The sequence below is a fragment of the Abramis brama genome (genome assembly GCF_963993115.1).
Source record: "Abramis brama genome assembly, chromosome: 4".
In the NCBI taxonomy this organism is placed as follows: domain Eukaryota; kingdom Metazoa; phylum Chordata; class Actinopteri; order Cypriniformes; family Leuciscidae; genus Abramis; species Abramis brama.
The window spans coordinates 30,933,994-30,958,289 of NC_139966.1; the positions used below are offsets into that span (position 1 = coordinate 30,933,994).

Sequence of the window (24,296 nt, forward strand, 5' to 3'; positions counted from 1 at the left end):
AGTTATATTATTAGCCTTTGTTTTGAGTTCAAAGGCACAACAGAACCTGTGTTTAACTTAGTCTGGGAACATTTTGGAAATATATCTTTGTGTTCCTTGTCATATTGTGTGAAATGTTACTTTTCAAAGAGGGTGTACTCATTATTGCATTGCACTGTAACTCTGTACATTGTTCGGTTCCGGCTGTAGTAGAGCCCATGCAGCAGGGCAATTGGGTGACGGTGAGGCGCTGTAGTCGCGGGACAAAGCACCACTTTCCGTTCCGATAACCATAACAAACAAGTTCTCCCCTCTCAGTGAAACACCCACTGTGAATCCTGTTGAATGTGCCCTAGTTATTGGCGATTCTATTACACATAAAGTGAAAATAGAGACACCAGCCACCATAGTCTTCTCTCTAGTAATATGGCACATAGTCTTAGAGCTCAAACATTAATTGGGTCAGGTCAGGAAGCAGACAGACTGGCTAAACCGACCACCTGCCAGCCGTCTCACGTCACCAAGGTCAGATAAATCTGATCACATAGAGCACATGTGTCAAACTCAAGGCCCGCGGGCCTATTCCGGCCCGCCACATTATTTTATATGGCCCGCGAGAGCATATGGGTGTCTTAAAATTAGGGATGCAAGAAATTTAGGCTGCCGAAAATTTTCGGCCGAAAATAACATTTTCGTTTTTTGGCCGAAAGATACTAAAAAGCCGCTCTGGCTCAGCGTGTTTTATGACTTTGCGTGCGAGTCCGCTTCCGAAGATGCATAACTTCTAAGCGCGTTCCGCTGTGTGTGCGCGCTGTGAACACGGAGCGGAGAGCACAGCGCGCACACACAGCGGAACGCGCTTAGAAGTTCTTCTGCTCAATGTTCCGCAAGCAACCTCCGTGTGTGTGTGTTTGTGTTGCGAGCTCTGCTCACGCTCACCGGAAAGGCAAAGTCCGCTAAAAAAACCCTGCCGACATGAAATTTCTCTGGACTTGTTTCTTTTTGCAATAGCACGACTGTGCTGTAACATGGTGTGTATAGCCGTGCTGGGCAACACTGGTAAAATTACACGAATCACGATCCTCTCGTTCACTGGTCCTCTCCCTACTTCTGCTCATGCTCTGATAAAAATAGCTTTGTAGGACTATACTTTATTTTGACAATTGGTCAAAAAATAAATCTGTTAAATCTGATTCTGCTGCATAGAACTGATTGAAGAATAATATATTGATATTTTATATTGTTTTAATATAGGTACCAGTATTAGCCTTTTCACCATTTGTATCACTCCGCTTGTCTGTGTTTGCGCCACTTGCATCATTAGCCAGTAGGTGGCGACAAGTGACTGTCTTTATGAGTGAACAATTGAACTTTAAACTGATTAGTGCCAAAAACATTGATTAACTCAGGAAAGAAACAAGTTGCTGAAACCAATCTTTAATGCTAATATAAATAGCTCATTTGCCTCTGGACACAAAAAGATTGCACTGGATTTTGATTGAAATGTAACATCTTTGCAAAATAATCCTTGAAAGATTTCTCATTTAAGGCCATTCCTGTTTGGAATATGTGATTGTGTATTGTCAACAATAAGCAGAAACATTCTGCATTTCCATTTTGTAGTGTGGATCATTCATTGCAACATTTATCCTCATTCTCATTTTTAAGAATCTGTTATCTTGACAAATAATTTATGCTACTGCCCACTGACATGTTTTTAAAGCTATTGTTATCCATTTTTTTTTTGGCCTTTAAACACCTTAAAATGCACATATGTAGGTCAGAGAAATCCAAATTTTATCGGGGGAGCATGTCCCCGAACCCCCCTAACTACCTCACATTTAATATGCATGACTGTGTGGTAATGTGTGCTGGTGTGGCTCCAGTGCCAAGGCTGAATTTTTGAGCCAGTTTGCCCCTGCATATATACAATATACATTATTCTCTATATCAAATCATTTGTATATCATCTGCAAATGCATAAACAATATTTGTGACAATATATTAACATTTTAAAAGTCTTACAGTTACAACCGGCCCTTTGAGGGCAGCCATAATGCTGAAGTGGCCCTCAGTGAAAATGAGTTTGACACCCCTGACATAGAGCCTCTTTCACCTAGATATCATCATATAGAGACTGTGTCTGTTCCCCGAATTAGGAAATACAAAAAACTTCCAAACCCATCTAAGGGTAAAAACTGAATTGATGTTCAACAAATAAAAAACAGATATAATACAATGAGCAAATGATAAAACTTGGGTTGCTGAATATTCGATCCCTTACTCCAAAAGCACTCATTGTTAATGATATGATTTCAGATTATAATCTAGATGTGCTGTGTTTGACAGAAACCTGGCTAAAACCAAACGATTACATTACTTTAAATGTGTCCACCCCACAAGATTATGTTTATAAACATGAACCTCGTCTGAGGCAAAGGGGGAGGTGTTGCTGTAATTTATAGTAATATTTTCAAAATTACTAAGAAGTCTAGTTTCAAATATAATTCTTTTGAAGTGTTGGTGCTTAATGTAACAATATATAGTGTAAATGATAAATCACGTTTGAGATTTGTGCTGGCTACTGTATACAGGCCACCAGGGCACCATACAGACTTTATCAAAGAATTTGCTGACTTTCTATCAGAGTTAGTACTGGCTGCAGATAAAGTACTAATTGTTGGTGATTTTAATATACATGTGGATAACGAAAAAGATGCATTGGGATTGGCATTTAAAGACATTCTTAACTCTATTGGAGTTAGACAACATGTGTCAGGACCTACTCATTGTTGTAATCATACTCTAGATCTAATATTATCACATTATTATAAAGGTTGATGCTGTTGAAATTCTGCAGCAGAGCGATGACATCTCAGATCATTATCTAGTCTTGTGTAAACTTCATTTAGCCAAGGCTGCAAAGCCGACTCTGTTACAAATATGTTAGACCTATCACTTCTGCCACTAAAGATTGCTTTATTAATAATCTTCCTAATCAGTTTCATCATCTCAGCATCCCAGATAGCTTAGAAGAACTTGATATTGCGACAGAAACTTTTAACTCTCTCTTTTCCAGCACTTTAGACACAGTTGCTCCGTTGCGCTTAAAGAAGATTAAAGAAAATAGTCCAACGCCGTGGTACAACGAGCACACTCAGGCACTTAAGAGAGCAGCCAGAAAAATGGAGTGCAACTGGAAGAAAACAAAACTAGAGGTATTTCGCATTTCATGGAAGGAGAGCTCGACTGCATACAGAGAGGCCTTAAAAGCCGCTAGATCTGCTTATTTTTCAACCCTATTAGAAGCAAATAAACAAAACCCACATCAACTGAACTAATCTAATGACACTACAGTCTTGTGACTTGACAATATTTACCTATGCATTCTCTCACTAAAAATGAATCAAATAATGCAGTTCAGAATTTATTATTTCATTCAATCTTTTATTTGCATCTTTTATATTCACACTGGAAGCGTTTGTACTGCGTCACAGCAGCGGCTTTAAAGCTACATTGTAACGACTGAGACCAAATCAGACACAATTTGGTATATGTACCATAAAAATCTCCAAACTTCACTCTGGGATCTGTGGCCCATCCCCCCAAACAGGCCAAGAAGGTCTTCTAGTTGTCATGACCACGATCAGATAAGGTTTTATGGGTGTTAAAGAATGTGGCCAAATGCAAGAGAGAGAGACCATGGAAAGACAGAAACAAACATCTGCAAAACAGACTCTCCTGCATTCATTTAGTGATGAATTGACTAACATGAAATTAACATGCATTCCAGAACATTTTGAGAATGATTTACTGTTGTGTTTTGTGTCTTGTAATAATTCTGTTGATACTACGATCTCTTTGATACTATGTAGGTATTACAGGACCAACGGTCAGTGTACCCCACTTATACCATGTTTGGTCTCGATAAATTGGTACTTTGAAGATCGAAATGATTGTGTACATGATATGCCAATAGCTGTGCAACATTAGTATTACTAAGAATCTTTCTTAGTAGTGTCATTAAACACCAATCCAGCATGCCAGTCCGAGTGAGCACGCTTAAGACAAAGGCTTGTAAATCCTGGTGACAGAGGAAACTCCCGCCAGAAATTCTACCCTTCTCATTGGGTGAACCAGCCGGCATAGGGCTGTCCTTTGTCAAGCTTTAAAAAGGCCTTTTCACTAGATCAGCCCACTTTTTGTGTTTGTGCTGCTGGCCTCCACTGTTACTCCTCACGTTGAAAGGGGGAGGGGGGGGGGGACCCCTCCCCCACCACTGGGGCCCAGGGCCCAACAGGCCTGATGCCGTCTGCCTTGCCTAGTCAGACTTTTCTTCAGACTGCAAACCTACCATCACCGCATCATCCAACAATCAACTCCTTGCCTTCTCGGCACTTCAGGAGGCTTCGAAGCATCCAGGACATGTGCTCACTCCAGCATCAAGGACAACCTCAGGAGTTCAGTGACTTCATTCAACACGGACGGAGTCCCTCGCAACTCTCACCATGTGCTCTTTGTGTCCTGCCGGCCCAGAGCGTGTAGGCCACAATCTGCACTCCAGCCATGAGAACAGCGACAATACAAGTTCATCCTATCTTCTTCATCCAACGGAGAAGAAACGATTGCAACTTGCACCATGACTTTTGACCCTCACAGACCCACCAACGGACTCATTTTTCAACCACTTCAAGAATTGTCCACGATTGCAACTGACCATGCAGGTATATCAATTTAATGAGGTGTTCTGAAAATTATCAGCTGATGGTTCTTTTCATACTGAAATAGATATTTTTCCATAGTTCTATTACCTGCTTCCGGTTCCATAACACTCACCACTTTACCTATGCATGTATGTATGGATTAATGTATGTATGTTTGTTTGTTTGTTTAGTTTAGTTATGTTTGTGATTTAGTTAATAAAACTTGTGCACAATTATGAATTTGGTTTCTGATCCTCTGTTTGCATACAAAGTCCCTTTTACGGTCTTGATCTTGTTACATGCTCTAATTGCTGTACATGATAAGGAATAATTATTTTTCAGTGACCATGAAAGATACACTTTCCTTAGAATAAATGAATAATCAAAGAGTTCGTTGGAACTGATTAATTGATTGTAATATTAATTTGGCTTACCTCAAAGTTAATCTAATTAACTGACCCAAATATTAATAATTTATCATAATTAATAATTATGGATTATTATTAATATTTCCCCTTTGAGCTAATATTGTTACAACATATATAAGCGAGCAATTCTTTACAAAAAGACAACTATAAATTTGTATTTAGAAGTTGGTAATTTATAAAATTGATAGTCTTGAAAGTTTAAGAAGGGGAGGTGTACAACATTCACATGTAAATGGTAAACAACCAAAACAACCAAGAAAACAGCTCAGATCTTGTCGTTTCAGTCATACTTTCAATATGTTTACAAGACAGCAAACTCCACGGATAAAACAAACAAAGCAAAAAAAAAAACACACTCGAGTTTGATTTGGGTTGTGTTAGCCTATGTAGCTGTCTGTGTATTACATAAACTAAAAGAAAGTTTATATATAATATTTTCTGGCTAGTTTACTTTAGTTTTTTTATAATACACCAAACTTTCACACAAACCTAATAATTAAAAACAAGTTTAAATGGGTAGCCTAAATCAAATCAAAATCAAATCAAGTATATTTGTATAGCGCTTTTCACAATACAGATTGTATCAAAGCAGCTTCACAGTATTAAAATAAAATAATACAACAAAGTTTGTTTCTAGTGGAATTTATTGATTGATAGAATAAAATTAAATATCCCCAAAATATCCCCAACTGAGCAAGCCAAAGGCAACAGTGGCAAGGAACCGAAAAAACTCCATCAAGTGACCTAATGGTGTCCTAAAACTCCATCAGGTGACCTAATGGAGAAAAAAAAAAAACCTTGGGAGAACCCAGGCTCAGTCGAGGGCCAGTTCTCCTCTGGCATTTATGAACTAGAGGCCGGATTGTAGTTTGAAACTGTGAGATTAACAATATTATATGAATGCCTGGCTGAAAAGATGCGTCTTTAATCTAGTTTTAAACTGGGAGAGCGAGTCCGAGCAACGAACAGTATCAGGAAGGCTATTCCAGAGTTTTGGAGCCAAATGTGAAAATGCTCTCCCTCCTTTGGTTGATCTGGATATCCTAGGTATGACCAAAAGCCTTGAATTTATTGATCTTAAAGAGCGCGATGGATTATAGGGTGATAGAAGATCCGTTAAATAGACTGGAGCTAAGCCGTTTAGAGCTTTATAAGTCAGTAGCAATACCTTATAATTAATACGGAACTTTATAGGTAGCCAATGTAGTGATGATAAAATCGGTGTTATATGATCATATTTTCTTGATCTAGTAAGAACTCTAGCAGCTGCATTTTGGACTAACTGTAGCTTGTTTATTGAGGATGCAGGACAACCGGCTAATAAAGCATTACAGTAATCTAGTCTCGAGGTCATGAATGCATGAACTAACTTTTCTGCATCAGAAACTGATAGCATATTACGTAGCTTAGCAATGTTTCTAAGGTGGAAAAAGGCTGTTTTTGTAACATACGAAATATGATTTTCAAAAGACCAATCGAGTATAACACCCAGGTCTTTTACTGTAGAGGATAAAGTAACAGGACATCCTACGATGTCAAAGTTGTATTGTGAGAGGTTCTGTGGGCGGTTTTTTGAACCGATAAGTATTACCTCTGTCTTGTCTGGATTTAATAAAAGAAAATTACGCGTCATCCAATCTTTTATATCTTTAACACACTCTGTCAATTTGGATAATTTAGCGTTTTCATCCGGCCGTGATGAAATATATATTTGAGTGTCATCAGCATAACAATGGAAACTAATTCCATGTTTCCTTATAATATTTCCAAGTGGCATCATATATATTGAGAATAACAGAGGGCCCAACACAGATCCCTGCGGCACTCCATAGTTTACTGGAGTTATGATCGATTTTTCTCCATTTAAATAGACAAAATGGTAGCGGTCAGATAAGTATGATTTGAACCAGCTTAATGCTTGTCCTTGAACACCAGTATAATTTTGTAGTCGATCTAAGAGTATTGTGTGATCTATAGTATCGAACGCAGCACTTAGATCAAGTAAAACTAGTATTGAGATACAGCCTTGGTCAGAAGCTAAAAGTAAATCATTTGTGATTTTAACGAGCGCAGTTTCAGTGCTATGATGCGGCCTGAATCCTGACTGAAACTTTTCATAGATATCATTTTCTTGCAAGAAAGAGCCCAGTTGAGTGGACACAACTTTTTCTAGTATTTTAGACATAAAAGGTAGATTTGAAATGGGTCTATAATTTGCTAGATTATTATGATCTAATTGTGGTTTCTTAATGAGAGGTTTTATAACTGCCAGTTTAAATGTTCTTGGAACATGACCTAAAGATAAAGATGAGTTAATAATATTGAGGAGAGGCTCTTCCACTACAGGTAACACTTCCTTCAGTAGTTTAGTTGGTATAGGATCTAATAAACATGTTGTTGTTTTAGATGAAGTGATAAGTTTATTTAACTCTTTTTGTTCTATAGTTGTAAAGCACTGTAATTGTTCTTGCGGGGGGAAAATTGAGGCTGAATTATAAGGTGCGATTGAGGATTGAACGTTTACAATTGTGGTTCTGATGTTTTCTATTTTCTCAGTGAAGAAGTTCATGAAATCATTACTACTAAACTGTAACGGGATATTTTGTTCGGGTGACGTCTGTTTATTTGTTAGTCTAGCCACGGTGTTAAATAAAAACCTAGGATTGTTTTGGTTGTTTTCTATTAGTTTGCGGAGGTGCTCAGCCCTGGCCGCTTTTAGGGCCTTTTTATAACGTGACATACTGTCTTTCCACGCGATTCTAAAGACCTCTAAATTAGTTTGTTTCCATTTACGCTCTAAATTACGGGTTTCTCTCTTTAGAACATGCGTAGTATTATTGTACCATGGTGCTTTAATTTTCTCTCTGACCTTTTTTAATCTAATGGGTGCAACAACATCCAATGTTCTAGAGAGAATGGTGCTCATAGTGCTAGTTAGTTCTTCTAGTTCATCTGTTTGTTTGGGTTCAGGCAGCAGCTGAGACAGATTAGATAAGCAATTTGAGAAATTATCTATGGTGGATGGAAGGATTGTTCTGCCTGGTCGAAAACGCGGCACAGCATGACATATTACAGCAATACGTAATATGCAAGTTACCAAGTAATGGTCAGTGACATCATCACTTTGTGGAATGATATCTATATCGGTTGGATCGGTTCCATATGATATAATTAAATCGAGTGTGTGATTAAGACGATGAGTTGGTCCGGTGACGTTTTGCTTGACCCCAAAGGAATTTAATAAATCTATAAACGCAGCCCCTAACGCATCATTTGAATTATCTACGTGTATGTTAAAATCTCCAACAATTAATGCTTTATCTACATTGACCAATAGATCTGAGAGAAAATCTGCAAACTCTTTTAGGAAATCAGCGTAAGGCCCAGGCGGTCTATATACGGTAGCCAAGGCTAGAGATAATATGGATTTTTTTCTAACATCTAAGAGCGTAACATTTAGTACAAGTATTTCAAACGAAATAAACTTATAACCCATTTTCTGAGTAACATTGAGAATATCTCTATAGACCGCTGCAACACCGCCGCCACGACCAATCAGACGGGGTTCGTGCTTATAGGAGTATCCAGATGGAGTAGACTCATTTAGACCGAAATAATCATTAGGTTTAAGCCAAGTTTCAGTAAGGCAAAGTACATCGAAGCTATTATCTGTGACTATTTCATTTACAATAACTGCCTTAGGTGTGAGTGATCTAATGTTTAGAAGACCTAGCTTTAGAAATTGTTTTTGATTACTAATAGCAACATTTTCTGGTTTAAATCTTCTATAAATATTTTTGAGACCTCATTTTCTTTTTTTGCCTACTCCAGTTCTTGTTAAAACTCACTAGACATGCTTATTCTGTGCATTTTGGAAATAAATATATATATTTTTTTTTAACAATATTTATTTTGTCCATCAAAACTGTGCTTTCACTTTAATTGAGCGTGAGCAGTGCAGCAAAAATAGACTTGGTGCCGAAACCTGCGCTTCAACTGCTGCTCACACGACGCTCCTGCTCCCGGTGTGAATGCCCTCATTTGTATGTTTTTGTACATTTGCCCTCATTTCATCTTCATGCACGCCGAAAAAAATATGCGGTGTGAAACTGCCGATGTTGAGAAGACGCTGTTTTCAACCAGTTTTTTATTTATTTTTTCACCATGAGCTCATTGTATTATGAAAAAAAAATCCTATTCACAAGTGTGCCTTCTGACAAAAGAGATTGAGAACCACTGAACTACATCAAAGCAGATGGTCATGTGCAGCCACAAGAGTTCATATCTACATGACAAAAAAAATCAATAATGATTTATTATAAGAGGTCAATAATGCTAATTTTCATGAAGGTGGACAATCATATCTAGGCCACGTTAGCTGCGGTTTGAACGTAGCCTTAGTTTCACACAGATACGTATTTTCCGGTGCCATTTTAAATGGCAGAGCCATTTAAATCTCTTTCCACACAAAGAACAAAAATAGCGTCTGACATCTGCGTGACTTTTCAGATGTATCTGTAAGTGTGATAGCAAAATAAATGTTTTATTACACTTATTACAATTAAATCGCCTTTTTCCAGAGTGATTTTTAAAATGGCTCCTTTTTGTAAACCTCTTGCCACATTCAGGGCCCTGCAATTCCTTTCTAGAATGAGTTTGCAAATGACTTTTCAGGTGTCTTTGATATGTGAAACTCTTCTCACAATGAACACATGTAAAAGGCTTCTCTCCAGTGTGAAGTCTCGTGTGAACATCAAGGCTTACTTTCTGATTGAAACTCTTTCCACAGAGAGAGCATGTGTAAGGCTTCTCTCCAGTGTGAACTCTCATGTGAGTCTTAAGGTTTCCTTTAAATCTGAAACTCTTTCCACAGTGATCGCACATGAATGTCTCTTCTCCAATGTGAATTTTTACATGCTTGTTAAGGCTTTTTTTGTCTGGGAAACTCTGTCCACACCGATGACATTTAAAACATTCCTCTCCAGAGTGATACTTCTTCATGTGGAAATTAAGGGCTCGTTTACGTGTAAAACATTTTCCACACTCAACACACATGAATGGTTTCTCTCCTGTGTGAGATTTCATGTGATACTTAAGATTTCCGTTTTGTGTGAAGCTCTTTCCGCACAGTTTGCAGGTGAAAGGACTCTCTCCGGTGTGACTTCTCATGTGGGCCTTAAAGGTTGATTTGTATGTGAAGCACTTCCCACACAGTTTGCAGGTGTAAGGATTCTCTCCAGTGTGACCTCTCATGTGCGAATCAAGGGTTGATTTATGTCTGAAACTGTTTCCACACTGATCACATGTGAACGGCTTCTCTCCAGTGTGAATTCTCATGTGAGTCTGAAGGCCTCCTTTATGTGAGAAGCTATTCCCACACTGTTTGCAGGTGTAAGGCCTCGCTCCAGTGTGACCTCTCATGTGCGAATCAAGTTGTGCTTTATATGAGAAGTTTTTGCCACACTCTTTGCATGTGTAAGGCGTACTTTCATTGTGAGATGTCATGTGCCTCTTGAGGCTATCTTTAGTACTGAAACTCTTTCTACACTGATTACATGTAAAACAGTTCTCCCCTGAGTGCATCTTCATGTGGTTATTAAGGGTTACTTTACTTTTGAAAAGCTTTCCACACTGATCACATGTGAATGGCTTCTCCCCTGAGTGAATCTTCATGTGGTTTTTAAGGGTTACTTTACGTTTGAAAAGTTTTCCACACTGATCACAAGTGAAAGGCTTTTCTTCAGTGTGACTTGCCATGTGGGAATTAAGGTTTCCTTTGTGAGTGAAACTTTTTCCACAATGATTGCAGGTGAAAGGCTTCTCTCCAGTGTGAACTCTCATGTGGAGTACAAGGTTATGTTTTAGTTTAAAACTCTTTCCACACTGACAGCAGGAGAAGGAACTGTTAAATTCTCTCTTCGGTGCTCTTTTTCGTGAGGAAGTCGTTTCAGTTTGTATGTATTTTTCTTTAGTTGTGACATGTTTCTCATATTGATGTTTCTCTTCTATTTCATTCAGTTCTTGACTCTCCTCTTTCAGTCCCATCAGGTCTAAAGCAAAAAAAAAAGAAAAATACAAGTTAACATCAGTTTACAATCAAAAACAAAATACACAATATCAGATCTTTCGACAACTTAATTCTCAAGCTATTCAAAAGAACATTGTGGTCTTATGTTGGCATTTATGGACAAGTGTTAGCATAATTTAGGTCTTATATATCCGACCTCTACCACTTTGTTTGTGTAAACAAAGAGACATCTCATCAAACACAAGTATGGAATGTAACATGGCTCAGTATTAGGTCCTCTGCTTTCCCCAAGGAACATTATCATTAAATTTCCTCATATGACCAAACTGGTCATATGGTCAAACGGGAAGTTGTTCCTTTGTTTGAACAACAAAAACCAGTGCTTTGTTGCATGTTGCAAAAAAACTCTCCAAGTTAGCGGAGTTTATTGATATTAGGGCTACATCAACTAATGGATATTGACAAAAAAAGAGATTATAATTGTTGAAAATAATCACCAATACATTTTATTGTTGACTAATAATGTCTACATGCAGTGCGTGGAAAAACCTCCACCATTCATTTCACTTTATAGTAGTGAATAGAGCATTTCCATGGACAAAACACTGCAATGGATGGCACAGATTTTTACATAACATTTACATTTATGCATTTAGCTTTTATCCAAAGAGACTTACAATACAGTAACAAGTAATTTGTCAACAATATTTATAGTAAACTGTTAGAAATCTAGAACGGGAAACAACAGTCAATGTAATATGATAGAAATCTAATCAAATTTAAAGTAAATAAATAAAAAAAACAAAGTAATGATAATAGAAATAATAATAAATATAATAAAATTATATTACAAATAATAAACATAAATAATAGATCTAGTGCAATCTGTATAAAATGTATAGCAAAATAAAAATAGTTAATGTAATATAATAGAACAAATTATTGATATGATATGGTGATATGTAACAAAGCATTGTTTTTTGTTGTTCAAACAAAGGAACTTCTCATCCTAAGATTTCCCTAGATGTAGAATATAAATCAAAATATGACAATGCATCTAATGTTAAAAAAAAAAAAAAAAAAAAAAAAGAAGAGAAGAGAACTTAGGGTTAGGGTGATGGACTTGTGGCTTGTGCTTTGCACTTAGGGGCCGGGCCAACCCTGGCTGGTACCTTGATTGGCTCTCTTCAATGTAGCTGCCACTGACAGACAGAACTTCTTCAAGGGCATCGGTTTCTCTTTGAGAAGGTTGCAGCCTTGCTTGTAGATAAGCCATGCATCACAATGCTCACGTCAATGATGTACCCAAACAAAAGGCAGGTACCAGCCCTGTGTCTTCATTGGCGTTTTATAGAGGTGCACATGGATAATCGGAGAGATCAAAACTTTGCATTTGCTATTTTTGTAAATGGGCAATTCCAGCGTTATGGACATGACATTTGCAGTCAAATGCATTTAAAGGGATACTTCACCTCTGGAAAGATGAATGTGTATTTAAAATGGGTAATTTATGTAGTAGAAATGTGAAATTATTTTTGAATTTGGAGCCTTCTAGACTGAGAAAAGCCAAAAAATGTATTTTTGGCTCATGTGGATGAAAGACAACAACTCCCAGAATGCACTTGCTTCACTGCCCTACAAGGCCACTCCCAAGCCACGCCTACCGGTAAGAGAGCGCAGTTAAACAACTAGGCTAGGCTACTAGTTGACTCGAAACTTAAAAGACGCCGTTTTATCGTGAGTCTCCGTGACAAGTCTGTTATCGTTTTATCGCGAGTCTCCACAGAACAAGAGCCTGTTAGCTTTGCTTCCAAAAAAGATGTCTGGCACTATTTGTACATTCTGTGAGTGAGATCCCACCCCCTATGGGCAGGTTGAGAACATGCGGAACAGCTCCTACTACTGGCTGTAGTTTCTAGCCTCTGGCCAAAAAATCCTCCGATGACGCAAAATGACGATTTTTGCGTCATCGGAGGATTTTTTCCAGACAAAAAAATACATAAATCTCTCATATCAGGGGGATATGAGGGAGGGAAGCACGGTAATTTGAAAATACTACAGGTTTTCTACTGATACAAAGCTTAATGCTAAATGCTGAAGTATCCCTTTAATAGCAATATATTGAAACGTCTATTTATATATCCATACTCCCTTAATAAAAAGCGGCACTAAAAGACTGCTTTAAAACTTTCACAGAGACCTCAAACAGGCATTTAAAACACCAAATATTAAGGATTGGCATTTCAACCAAAAATAATATTCAATGATTGTTCAAAAATCGTACCTCAATCACGCTCAAATCCCGCTCCGACATAAAATTTCTCTGTACTGCAGGCTAATAGACTCCTGAACAAAATCTTAAGACCGGGGGAAACATTGCAAGTATTCGCATTTCGCGCTGGTGGATCATGACCGGGTTGTAAGTACTGCTTCAAAATGCCAAAAGAAGAAACAGGAGCAAGAGACAAAAAATAGAGAGCAGGCAATTTATTGAAAACTGCATTTAAACTCAAACAGGCTATTCATCAGCTGATCAAAAGTTTAAGACCATAGCCCAAAAATAAACCCACAACAGAACTAAAAGTGTCAAAAAAGGACTCCGTAGTGAGTAGCCCCACCGTTCTTGTTGATCACTTCAAACACTTGTTTCGGCATGCTTTATGCGTCTGTTTCCAGGAGGCTGCTGGGAACGTTGCTCCATGTGGTGAAGATGGCTTCACGAAGGGCATCCATGGTCTGGAACTGACGTCCATTTTTGTAAACTTACCTTGCCATCCATCCCCAAATGTTCTCAATGTGATTTAGATCAGGGGAACACGCAGGATGGTCCAAAAGAGCAACGTTATTCTCCTGGAAGAAGTCCTTCGTCAGTTGTGAACTGCAGCGTTGTCTTGTTGAAAGACCCAGTCATTACCGCACAGACGAGGGCCCTCAGTCAAGAGGGATGCCCGCTGCAACAGGTCCACATAGCCAGCCATGCACAACCTGAAGCTCCATTTTCCCATTGAAGGAAAAAGCACCCCAGATCATGATGGAGCCTCCTCCACTGTGCCGCGTAGAAAACATCTCCGGTGGGATCTCCTTGTCATGGCAGTAACGTTGGAGGCCATCAGGACCGTCCAGGTTACATTTTTTCTCATCAGAGAATAAAAGTTTCTTCCACCTTCAATGTCCCATGTTTGGTGCTCCCTTGCAAATTCCAAATGGGCAAGTTTGTGGCGCGGGAGGAGACGTGGCCTTTGAAGACGTTTTTTGTTCTTGAAGCCCTTCTCTCGCAGATGACGTCTTATGGTTATTGGGCTGCAGTCAGCATCATTAAGGGCCTTAATTTGGGTCGAGGATTGACCTGTGTCTGCACGAACAACCCGTCGGATCCTCCGGCTCAGTGCAGGTGAATTTTTTTTGGGTCTACCACTTGACTTTTTTGTCCCATAACTCTTAGGATCTTTTAAGAAATGTAAAATGACTCTCTTACTGCATCCAACCTCGGCAGCAATGGCGCATTGCAAGAGCCCTTGCTTGTGCAGCTCAACAATCCTGCCACGTTCAAAGAGAGAAAGCCTTTTTGCCTTTGCCATCAGGAGATCGTGACAGTAGGACTGCTTGAAGAACAATGACATGAAATATTTTTGTAGATTTGACCTTTTTACGGCTATGGTCTTAAACTTTTGATCAGCTGATGAACAGCCTGTTTGAGTTTAAATGCAGTTTTCAATAAATTGCCTGCTCTCTATTTTTTGTCTGTTGCTCCCGTTTCTTCTTTTGGCATTTTGAAGCAGTACTTACAACCACTACTTAGTACTTATGATCCACCAGCGCGAAATGCAAATACTTGCAATGTTTCCCCCGGTCTTAAGATTTTGTTCAGGAGTGTATATAGGCCTACGTGTTGTAGCCTAGGCATTATAGAAAACGTATTTAGTTTCATATGTATGTTTAAATAAAATAATTTTATTTTTTAATTTCATCTATGTTGATTATATGAAAAGTGAACAACATGAATAAGATCATAAGATGCGCAATATATCGGGAGACAAATGGAGTGGGCAGACATGATTTTGACCACTTCATTACGTTTTTTTGTAGAAAGCCTTTCTTTAAAGTAAATAGTTTTGTATAAATTGTATCTTAATTTTAATCAATGTTTCATCAACCAATTGCCTGGATTTAATAAATAAGAAGCAATATAGCAGACAATTTAATCAGGACTCGGAGGTGCTGGCGCGTGAACTGGAGCTCGTCTCATAAGTGAACCGAAACTCAGCGTATAAGCTACTTGTCTCACAGACCTGAGAAATATATATAGAAAGCTTGAAATGTCTACTTTTAAACAAAACAATTCAAAACGAAAGGAAACAGACTGCTCTCTGCTTATGTAATCCGTATGAAATGTGCATTTCTCTCTAGCGCGTTCACTACTGCGAAGATCGCGAGTCAGCATCATAAACTTCATCTTTTGGTGCCGACACGGACACAGAAAACACATCAATAAACCAGGGTATCTGCACAATTTTTAAAGTCAAATTTAAGGCTTTTTAAGACCTTTTTAAGACCTGAAGAAATCAAAATTAATACCGTACATTAGGGGTGCGCAATATTGACAAAAATATGTCTAGATATTTTCAAAGTTTTGTTGATAATAATTAAATGATATTTTACTGATTGTATTTTTGTACTGGTACCCTGGCTGGTTTAGGCCTGTTGTTGACAGAAGACTCACGAAGATATTCATATTTTTTATATTCTATGCAGTGGTCACAGTTCACAGTAGTGACCGAAATTAACATTTTTATTAAGGGGCAATATTTGCCACCTTAAATTGATTTCCAGGGGCATTTTCACCTATATATGGATATTGTTTCTAAACGTATTTAGAGGTATGCATCACCTTTTATGTCAAATTCTAACATTCAAATTAAATTATATTAGAATAACACAGTACCAATGTCAAATTAAATCATTAAATTAAAATCCATCCTTGCAGTGCAGGGGTGAGACAGAAGCGGCATCAAAACTGGCATTACTATATTTACACTTCATTTACAATTGCATAAATAAAGCTATTCAATATTTAAATATGAAATGATTTATAATTGTAACGTTTTAATTAAAGGATACTTTAAATATGAAACTGAAACCACCAGTAGGTGGCGGCAAGTCACTGTCTTAATAAGCGAGTTGTTGGAGTCAACCGATTTGTTCAAACGGCTCATTCATTCAGAAAAACAAGTGATTGTTCATTGAATCGTTAAAATGATTTGTTCAAAACGCGGATTTCAGTAAAAAAAAAAAATACAAAAAATAAAAAATCATTGCTGTCTGTTGGACCACGGCTTCATTATGAAATTCTCGTCGGCAATATAAAGTGAAAATTGACAATATTTTGTCCAAAAAGTAACTCACAATGTTAAGTTTATTGTTAATTTAACTGTTGTATAAAATAAATAGCACATTTGCAATTGTGCACAGGAAAACGGCACTCTTGCTCATGTGATATTCTAATATAACAACATATAATATAAATATAAGACAAAAACTCATTTGGGGACATCTATAAACTGACACATCACGCAGTTAAAGCAAGCATGAGAGAAACGGGATGTCAGCTCGCACTCGCAGTGCCTCGTACATAGTTAAAACAATGATTACAATATCATCATAGTTCATAGACAATATCGCACACTCCTAAGCACATAAAGAATGAACTTACAACTGAACTGACATTTACTCGTTTTCTTCTCTCCTCTCGCGTGCAGGAGACAGACGTAGGCTAATATACTGGCTAATATACTGCCGTAAGTGACGCGAATTGTCACGTGAACAAGCAAATCCACCAAGATAGAATTAAAAAAAAAAATAAGAGCCGCTAATTAGATAGTTTTAATTTCGAAAGCATTTAGATAAGTCTACGAAGAAGGCACGCGCCGAAACGCGTCTGTGCAAATAAAAATATATTTAAGCATAGTGCGGCCTCTCTCCTACTTCATGTATTATAATTATCTAGGCCAGCACTCTTAAAGTTGACAAGTATACACATTGAGTGAAGCCTGCTCCTATCCACATTTACTCCTTGCTATATTTGACATATTCATTACTTTTGCCGGTTCTTTGTGACAGCTTTTAGGAGCGTTATTGGCATTGCCACCCTCTGGTTACACCACCGCATAAGCACCGAAAACATGGGAAATTTTTTTTTAGACAATAATCAAATATAATTGAATACTCAGTGACTCATCCCAGCCAAATATTGAAATCTACGATACCATTCTGGTAAGATTGCATAATTAATCAACTTTAATTATTATAGGCTACTAAATCGCTCTATTTCAAATTGTTATAAGGCTATTTCTCATGTTGACAAGTGTGTGCATTGTTCAAGACTCAATATAGAGACCATGATTTTCCTACTAACAGAACTGCTAGCTAAAATACATTAACAAATATTAATGTTTATCATATAGGAGTTCAAATCGCAGGTTTCCTCTACAGTCAGGTGAACCGATTGACACCATTGTCCATAGGTGTGAGTCACTCGCAATCATGAGCTTTATGTTTTGTGTCTAAATGATTGCACGGTTTTCAGCCAGTTTGTGCAGTTCAAAGCACAGTCGTGAGTCAAAATGATCACATTTTATTCAATGTGTCAAAATGATTGCAATATTATTATTATTTTGTCAGCTTGATCGCGGGAACCAAGAGGGAAAAACGCGACATCCCGAAGGAAGTGTCCTATAAGACACATGCTGTATGAAGCGTCCGTAAGGGTCATGTCCGTAACGCATTATCATGCTAGTTCAGAACAAAGTAGTGGGATGAAATGTCGATCCAAATAAGCATAAACATAGTTTAGCTTTGCATATAAAGTTTCAAGTTATTTGTATTTATAATTTTTATATTATATAAACCTAATCTTTAAAGCGTCATGACCTCTTAATTATAGCCCTTACAAATTCAACAGGCAGAGCTGTTGAGCTGACAAAATGAGTATATTTCTTTCTCAGGCATGCCTCCATCTTTCTGCAAAATGCTTAATGTTAAAATAAAGTTTTGAAATGCATGAAATATGGTTGGTTGAAAATTTAATTTTAACATTGTTGCTCACCTCATATGTGGTGGAAAAACAAGGCAATTTTCTTAATTTCTGATACAGCACATTAATACAGTATATTGCAGACCTAAAAAGAACAACTCAAAAAGGGTCTTGATCTTTAGGTGAAAACTTTATTTTTTCATGATAAGGATTACCCTGGAAATCCAGAGTTCTTGCGAGAGCACAAGTTGAATTTGCTCAGCGAGTAACTCTGGCTTTGAGTAATGATGCTCATTAACTATGCCCTTGTATCCGAGCTGCACCAATCACATCGGGTTATCTGATATAGGCGGGCCAGAGGCGAGCTAAACAGATGACGACAGCGCTGTGACGTTGAAGTCATTAGTAAACATGGCAAGATGGCTATGGATGAACACCAGTTGTTTGAACAGGGTATATGCAGGAATCATAGAGATGAATTTACTACCTTTTTTACCACCTCCACAATATTTTTTACTACCAACACGACATCAAGCAGCAGCCCTTTTTTTGGGGGTGTGGGGGTGTTGGAGGGGTATGCAAAGCACCACTTACTACTTACTATAAGGTATAAGTGTGACACTGTCACACCCATCATACATATTAGGTACACTAATGTTTAATTGTGGTCATTAAGTATTGTCATTGTCAATTATGTTTTTTTTTGTAGTGTCGAGTTGAGTTTCAGTTGTCCTTATCTTAACCCTAGCCCTTGAGTTATCCTAACCATAGCCCTTAGCAGTGGCGCCCGCAGAACATTTTAATAGGGGTGGCCAGAGGAGGTCACAGCAAATTCTTGGGGTGGCACCAAAAAAAAAAAAAAAAAAAAAAATCAGTGTAATGCGTGTTATACCTGTTTACGTTTGTTTCTGGTTAATGTAACAATATGACTTTAAAGCCGCAGTCCGTAACTTTTTTTGGTTAAACATTTTTAACATTATTTTTTTTTATAATTTTTAATTTAATAAAAAAAAAAAAAAATTAAATTTTTTCCTTAAAATTGGTGGGGGGGGGGGGGGGGGGTCCTTCGTTAATAATTCGTTACACTGAACTTTATTATATTAAATAGCCTATTCATCAAAAATGATTCACACCTTCACAAAATCCAAACATTCAGTGTAAGAGTAAAAAAAAGACATAACATTATTTATAGTAAGTTTACTTAGTTTACTTAGAGTTTTGACCTCGACAACCCAACTGCATTTACCGCAGACAGTCTAAACTAAAAGATTGTTTTGGTAATTGTTCTACACATTGTCATATAGATAACCTGAAAATACAGTAGTTTATTAAGTTTAAATCTTGCTAACCACTCTTACTAAAAATATGGGGTAAGCACACTTACATTCTCATTTTAAGAGGTGTTAAATGTGGTTTGATTTGTTTACATTAGTTAATGTATTATGCTAACTAATGAACCACGAGCAATATATTTGTTACTGTATTTATTAATCTTTGTTAATCTTAGTTGAATAAACAATGAACATCTGTATTTTTATTATGGTACTTCACACAGTGCATTAGGCTAACTAATTTTAATAAATACAATTTCTGATTTAAATAATGTAGGCTACTAGTAAATGGTGAAATCAACATTAATAAAGATTAATAAATGCTGTAGAAGTGCAGTTTATTAATAGTTAATGTTAACTGATCTAGTTAACTAGAGTTTAATAAATGGAACCTTATTGTAAAGTGTTACCTATTTGTTATACACCGATTCAGTGTTGGACAGATCAGTTGTTTTAACCATTCATTAAAGTGAATCGGTTCAAATGAGTCATTAGTTCGCGAATCGGACGTGTCATTAGTGGACTTGTACGCGTTGTGTGATTATCCCGGCAGTTAGGACACCGCACAAGATTTGTCAACACAGAAAACATTTCATCATTGGATAGGTTTTGTTTATTTAAAGTGTTTTTTTTATGTCAGCTAAATGGGCAGAACGCTTTTCAGAGAAGATAAGGCAACGTAAAAAAGTTTAGCACAATTCACACCCAGTGGTAATTCAGAAAAAAAAAAATTCCGAATGCTCCACGTTAAATTTCGGACTTCCGATCTTTTACCATCGTGTCAATTCTCAATTGATTTTGATTAATATGCGCAAGGGAGCGAGAGAGAGCAAGACAGTTTGAAGATGCGCGCGTGCACTCTCTCTCTGCTCGTTCTTTCAGTAATATGCGCCTTATCGCAAGCGCAGCAGTCATCTACATCACTCACCGAGGCTTTGGCGAAACAAAAAATCGCTTGTCAGAGAGACGCGCGAGTGACAGAGAGACGGAGGGAGAGCAGGGAAAGGAAATGCAGCTGAATAAATATGACTTTTTTTTTTATTACGAAACGCAATATGTGGCGGCCGGTGTTGATTCCGTGCCACAAATTAGTCTATGTGTGGGAAACACTGGTATGGCATGTAGAATGACCAAATGACCATCACGTATATTCACTTCAACAGCGAAGAAAATAACTGCGCTTCAGAATCAGAATGAGCTTTATTCGCCAAGTGTGCAGCATTTAGCAGGATTGACTGTTTGATTCAAAGATTAAGTGCTCAAATGGATCATATATACACACGTCTTTAGAGGGCTTTTTACTTTTAGACTAGTCGGTTACAAAACTTCCATTTAAATGACTGTCAAATTAGTCGGTGCGCAAAGTTTTTAACGGGATGGCGGACAGCAGTGAGTAAAATAATAGATGCCCCAAACACGTTTAAGTTCAAAGTCTGGATGCACTTTGGCTTTTATACCATTGATTGGACAAACATATTGTAATTAGACATCTTTGACACTGCACCGAGCACTTGCACAGATACACACGTGAGCGTGTGAAAGCATGCGTCTATTTACTTAAAATGTTAAATTTAATTTACAGACTGAAAAACTTTTTGTGCTGTTTTCAAACAGTTTGGACTTTAATAAAGAGAGAAAACCTGCACTAAAACTTTTCACGGGCATTTTGTTTTCATAGACAGATATCGTGATCATCATTATAGTATCATTATAGGATTGTCTAGCAATAGATCATGATATTATCGTGTATCGTATTGTGAGGTACCCTGTGATTTCCATCCCTAGTGAGTATCCTTGTAAACATGGTTATGTCTTAAGTGAACGTAAACAGTTTATAACTAAAGCACGTGTAACAGTATATTTGATCCGTTAATCAAACAACAAAAGACAAAAAAACTCACTCACTGATCTTTACTGAATGAGTTTTGTAACTTTAATAAAGATTAATCTATTCATCTACACCCATGGAGGGCCACAGTGTATACTATGTGTACAGTGCAACAGTTAATTTTCTTCTCAAAACTGGCGTTCGTCCATTGTCAATAATGCAGGTGGAAATTCCTTTACGCTATTACTAGGACACACGGACGGATAAAAGCCTATAAAGAATGTCCAACAAGTAAGTGGGATCTTCTCAACAACATAAAAACAAAACAAAACAAAAAAACACTTTAATTAGGACACTCGTATGACATTCTTTAAAAGTATCCTTCATTTCTGTAGAGCATAACATTTTAATAAGGATCAAATGACTGAATGCAGCTTTGAGAATGAAACTAACCTGTTTGTTCCTCCGTATCTTCTTGTTTCACACTGAATGTTTCTTCAATCTTCAGGTCTTCACTCTCTTCTTTAATAGACGCCACCTTTGTTTGTTCCTCAGTATCTTCTTGTTTCACACTGAATACTTCATCGATCCTCATTTCTTCACTCTCTTCTTTAATAGACGCCATCTTAAATTGTACATCACATGGTTCTCAGTCGCTTCACCGGGAGTTTTTCTGTGTATAAACATATTTGTTGTGTTTAAGATAAGAATAATTAAAAGAAAGAAAAATGGATCCACACTAAATCTCTGTGTGTGTCTCAATCAGCTCTAGTTAAGTAGTTCAGTGCACTGGTAAGAGAGTCAATCAGAGAGTTAATGACCTGAAAAATAGCGTTACCAAATAATTAGGACAAACTATACATTTTGTTCCTTATGATTTAGCTTTGATATTTAATGATTAGTGGATAACATTTAATAGATCATTATAGGGTGAACCATTTTTACAGTTGCCAACTTCAGAAAAGGAAAAAAAGGGACAATTGTGGTTCTTTATATGAAAATAAGGGACACTCAAAATACTTGTAGCCTATACTGTACCACACAGTGCATGCCATTTCAGTGTCTGCGGTTATGTGTATAAAAGGCTGTCAGACAAACACATTTGTCAACACTTTATGTACAATTTAATTCTAAAAATAATTAAAAACGATACACTTATTGTGGTTAAACAATCAATAAATCCTCCAAAAGAAATAAAAATAGAAACATACGGTATAGCCTAATACAAGAGCCCAGTATAGCCTAATACAAAAGCCCAGTTTCTCCATCATTAACGTTACTAGCCAGTGACCGAATTCACGTTTATGATATCAAGCTGATTCAGGATATTGAGAGCGAATATAAAACGCACATTTTATACAAATGCACTGTTACTCTTGCGCCTATATGCGCTTTACTCACAAAAATAACGTTAGATAAAGCATTTCTATGTTTCATTCAATATTAATTAGTTCCTTTTACAGTCATTGTAAAAGCCATAAAATTGACTGAGGGACTTTCATTGATTTAAAACCATAAAAGTCACAAACCTTTTATCAGCATAATCACAACAGATCAGATGCAGGAGCGCGGCGCAGCCTCATGACGACATCTTCTTCTTCTTGATTTTAGGTGCACCCGCTGACGTCATAGCGCCAATCTAAAACAAAAGTCCCATTCACATGCTGCTGTGTAAAATCACAAAAGCCCATAGACGTACGGTACAACATACAAATAATACAAATAATAAAAAAAGATGACAGAGGGTTTCAGAGTTGAATCCTTGGCGAGTGAGATTCTGTCTAAAAGGCAAAACTCTAATGGGTGTAGAAACCATACCAGCAGTCAGGATCCTTTTTATTATTATTATTATTATTATTAATTTTAGTTTGATGTTTTTTTTTTTTAATGAAAGATCCATAGCAAAAACTATGGAAGAGGATTAGGGCAAAAAAAACAAAACAAAAAAAATCTAAAAAATAAAGTCATTATAATGCGAGAATAAACTATTCTAAACTAACCAAAATTACATTTTGAGAATGAAGTTGTTTATATAGTATAAGTCGTATCCAGTGGTGGGCCGTCAGGGCCAGCAAGGCCTTCTCTGCTGGCCTAAACACTATTGTTAATATAATACTTTAATATATTTTTCAACACAGACTGCGTGCAATGATGATTATATTTATAATATTTTAACAGCAGTTGAGGAAGTGAGAGCAGGAGCTAGCTTGAGGCAGACGTCCAAAAAGTATGGCATTCTACACACCACCCTGCAGGACTACAAAAAGAAAAAATACACACTGAACCCTCATCCTAATTCGGCCCTGACACCTGCAGAAGAAGATGCACTGATTTCATTTATATGTTGTATGGCAGACCACGGCTTCCCAGTCAAAAGAGCTCTAGTGAAAGTGCTGGCTAGTGGCATCATAAAAGAGAGCGGCAGAGCGGACAGTACCACTGTCAATCTGGAGAAGGGACCAAGTTATGTCTGGTGGTCCAGATTTAAGGCCCGCCATCCAGAACTCACCTCCCATACAGCTGATTCCCTGAGTCCACGGTGCTACTCCAGAGGCCATTGAAGGGTTCTTTCAATTATATGAAGCCTTGTACATCCGTCACAGTTTAGAGGACAAGCCCCATCTCGTCTTCAACTGTGACGAAACTGGCTTTGGGGACAAGCCTAGGTCAAGGGAGAAGGTGCTCTGCCAAACTGGTAGGAAGCATGTTTACCAGCAGCAGCAGATGACCAGGGAGCACATTACAGTGCACTGCTGCGTGAGTGCAGCCGGGGAAAGCATTCCACCCTTCATCATCTACCCCGACTGCCTTCCAAGCAACGCATACAGGCTGGATGGGCCCCCCAACGCTCTCTATGGCATCCAGGAGAAGGGGTACATGGACTCTGAGCTATTTCTTAAATGGCTCAGGCATTTTGTACAGTATGCTCCGGAGGAAAGACCAATCATTTAAATCATGGACCAACACGA

General features: G+C 37.6%; 1 protein-coding gene across 1 annotated transcript; it reads right to left on the reverse strand.

The window, feature by feature from the left end:
* Positions 1-9,407: 9,407 nt before the first annotated feature.
* Positions 9,408-22,942, reverse strand: LOC311082327 (uncharacterized protein). The gene is made up of 3 exons (XM_084113091.1): positions 22,857-22,942; positions 21,781-22,000; positions 9,408-11,160 (listed from the first exon to the last, which is right to left on the reverse strand). Exons 2-3 carry the CDS (start codon positions 21,950-21,952, stop codon positions 9,485-9,487), a joined length of 1,848 nt encoding a protein of 615 aa, XP_083969217.1. The 5' UTR covers positions 21,953-22,000; positions 22,857-22,942; the 3' UTR covers positions 9,408-9,484.
* Between the last annotated feature and the right edge of the window lie 1,354 nt (positions 22,943-24,296).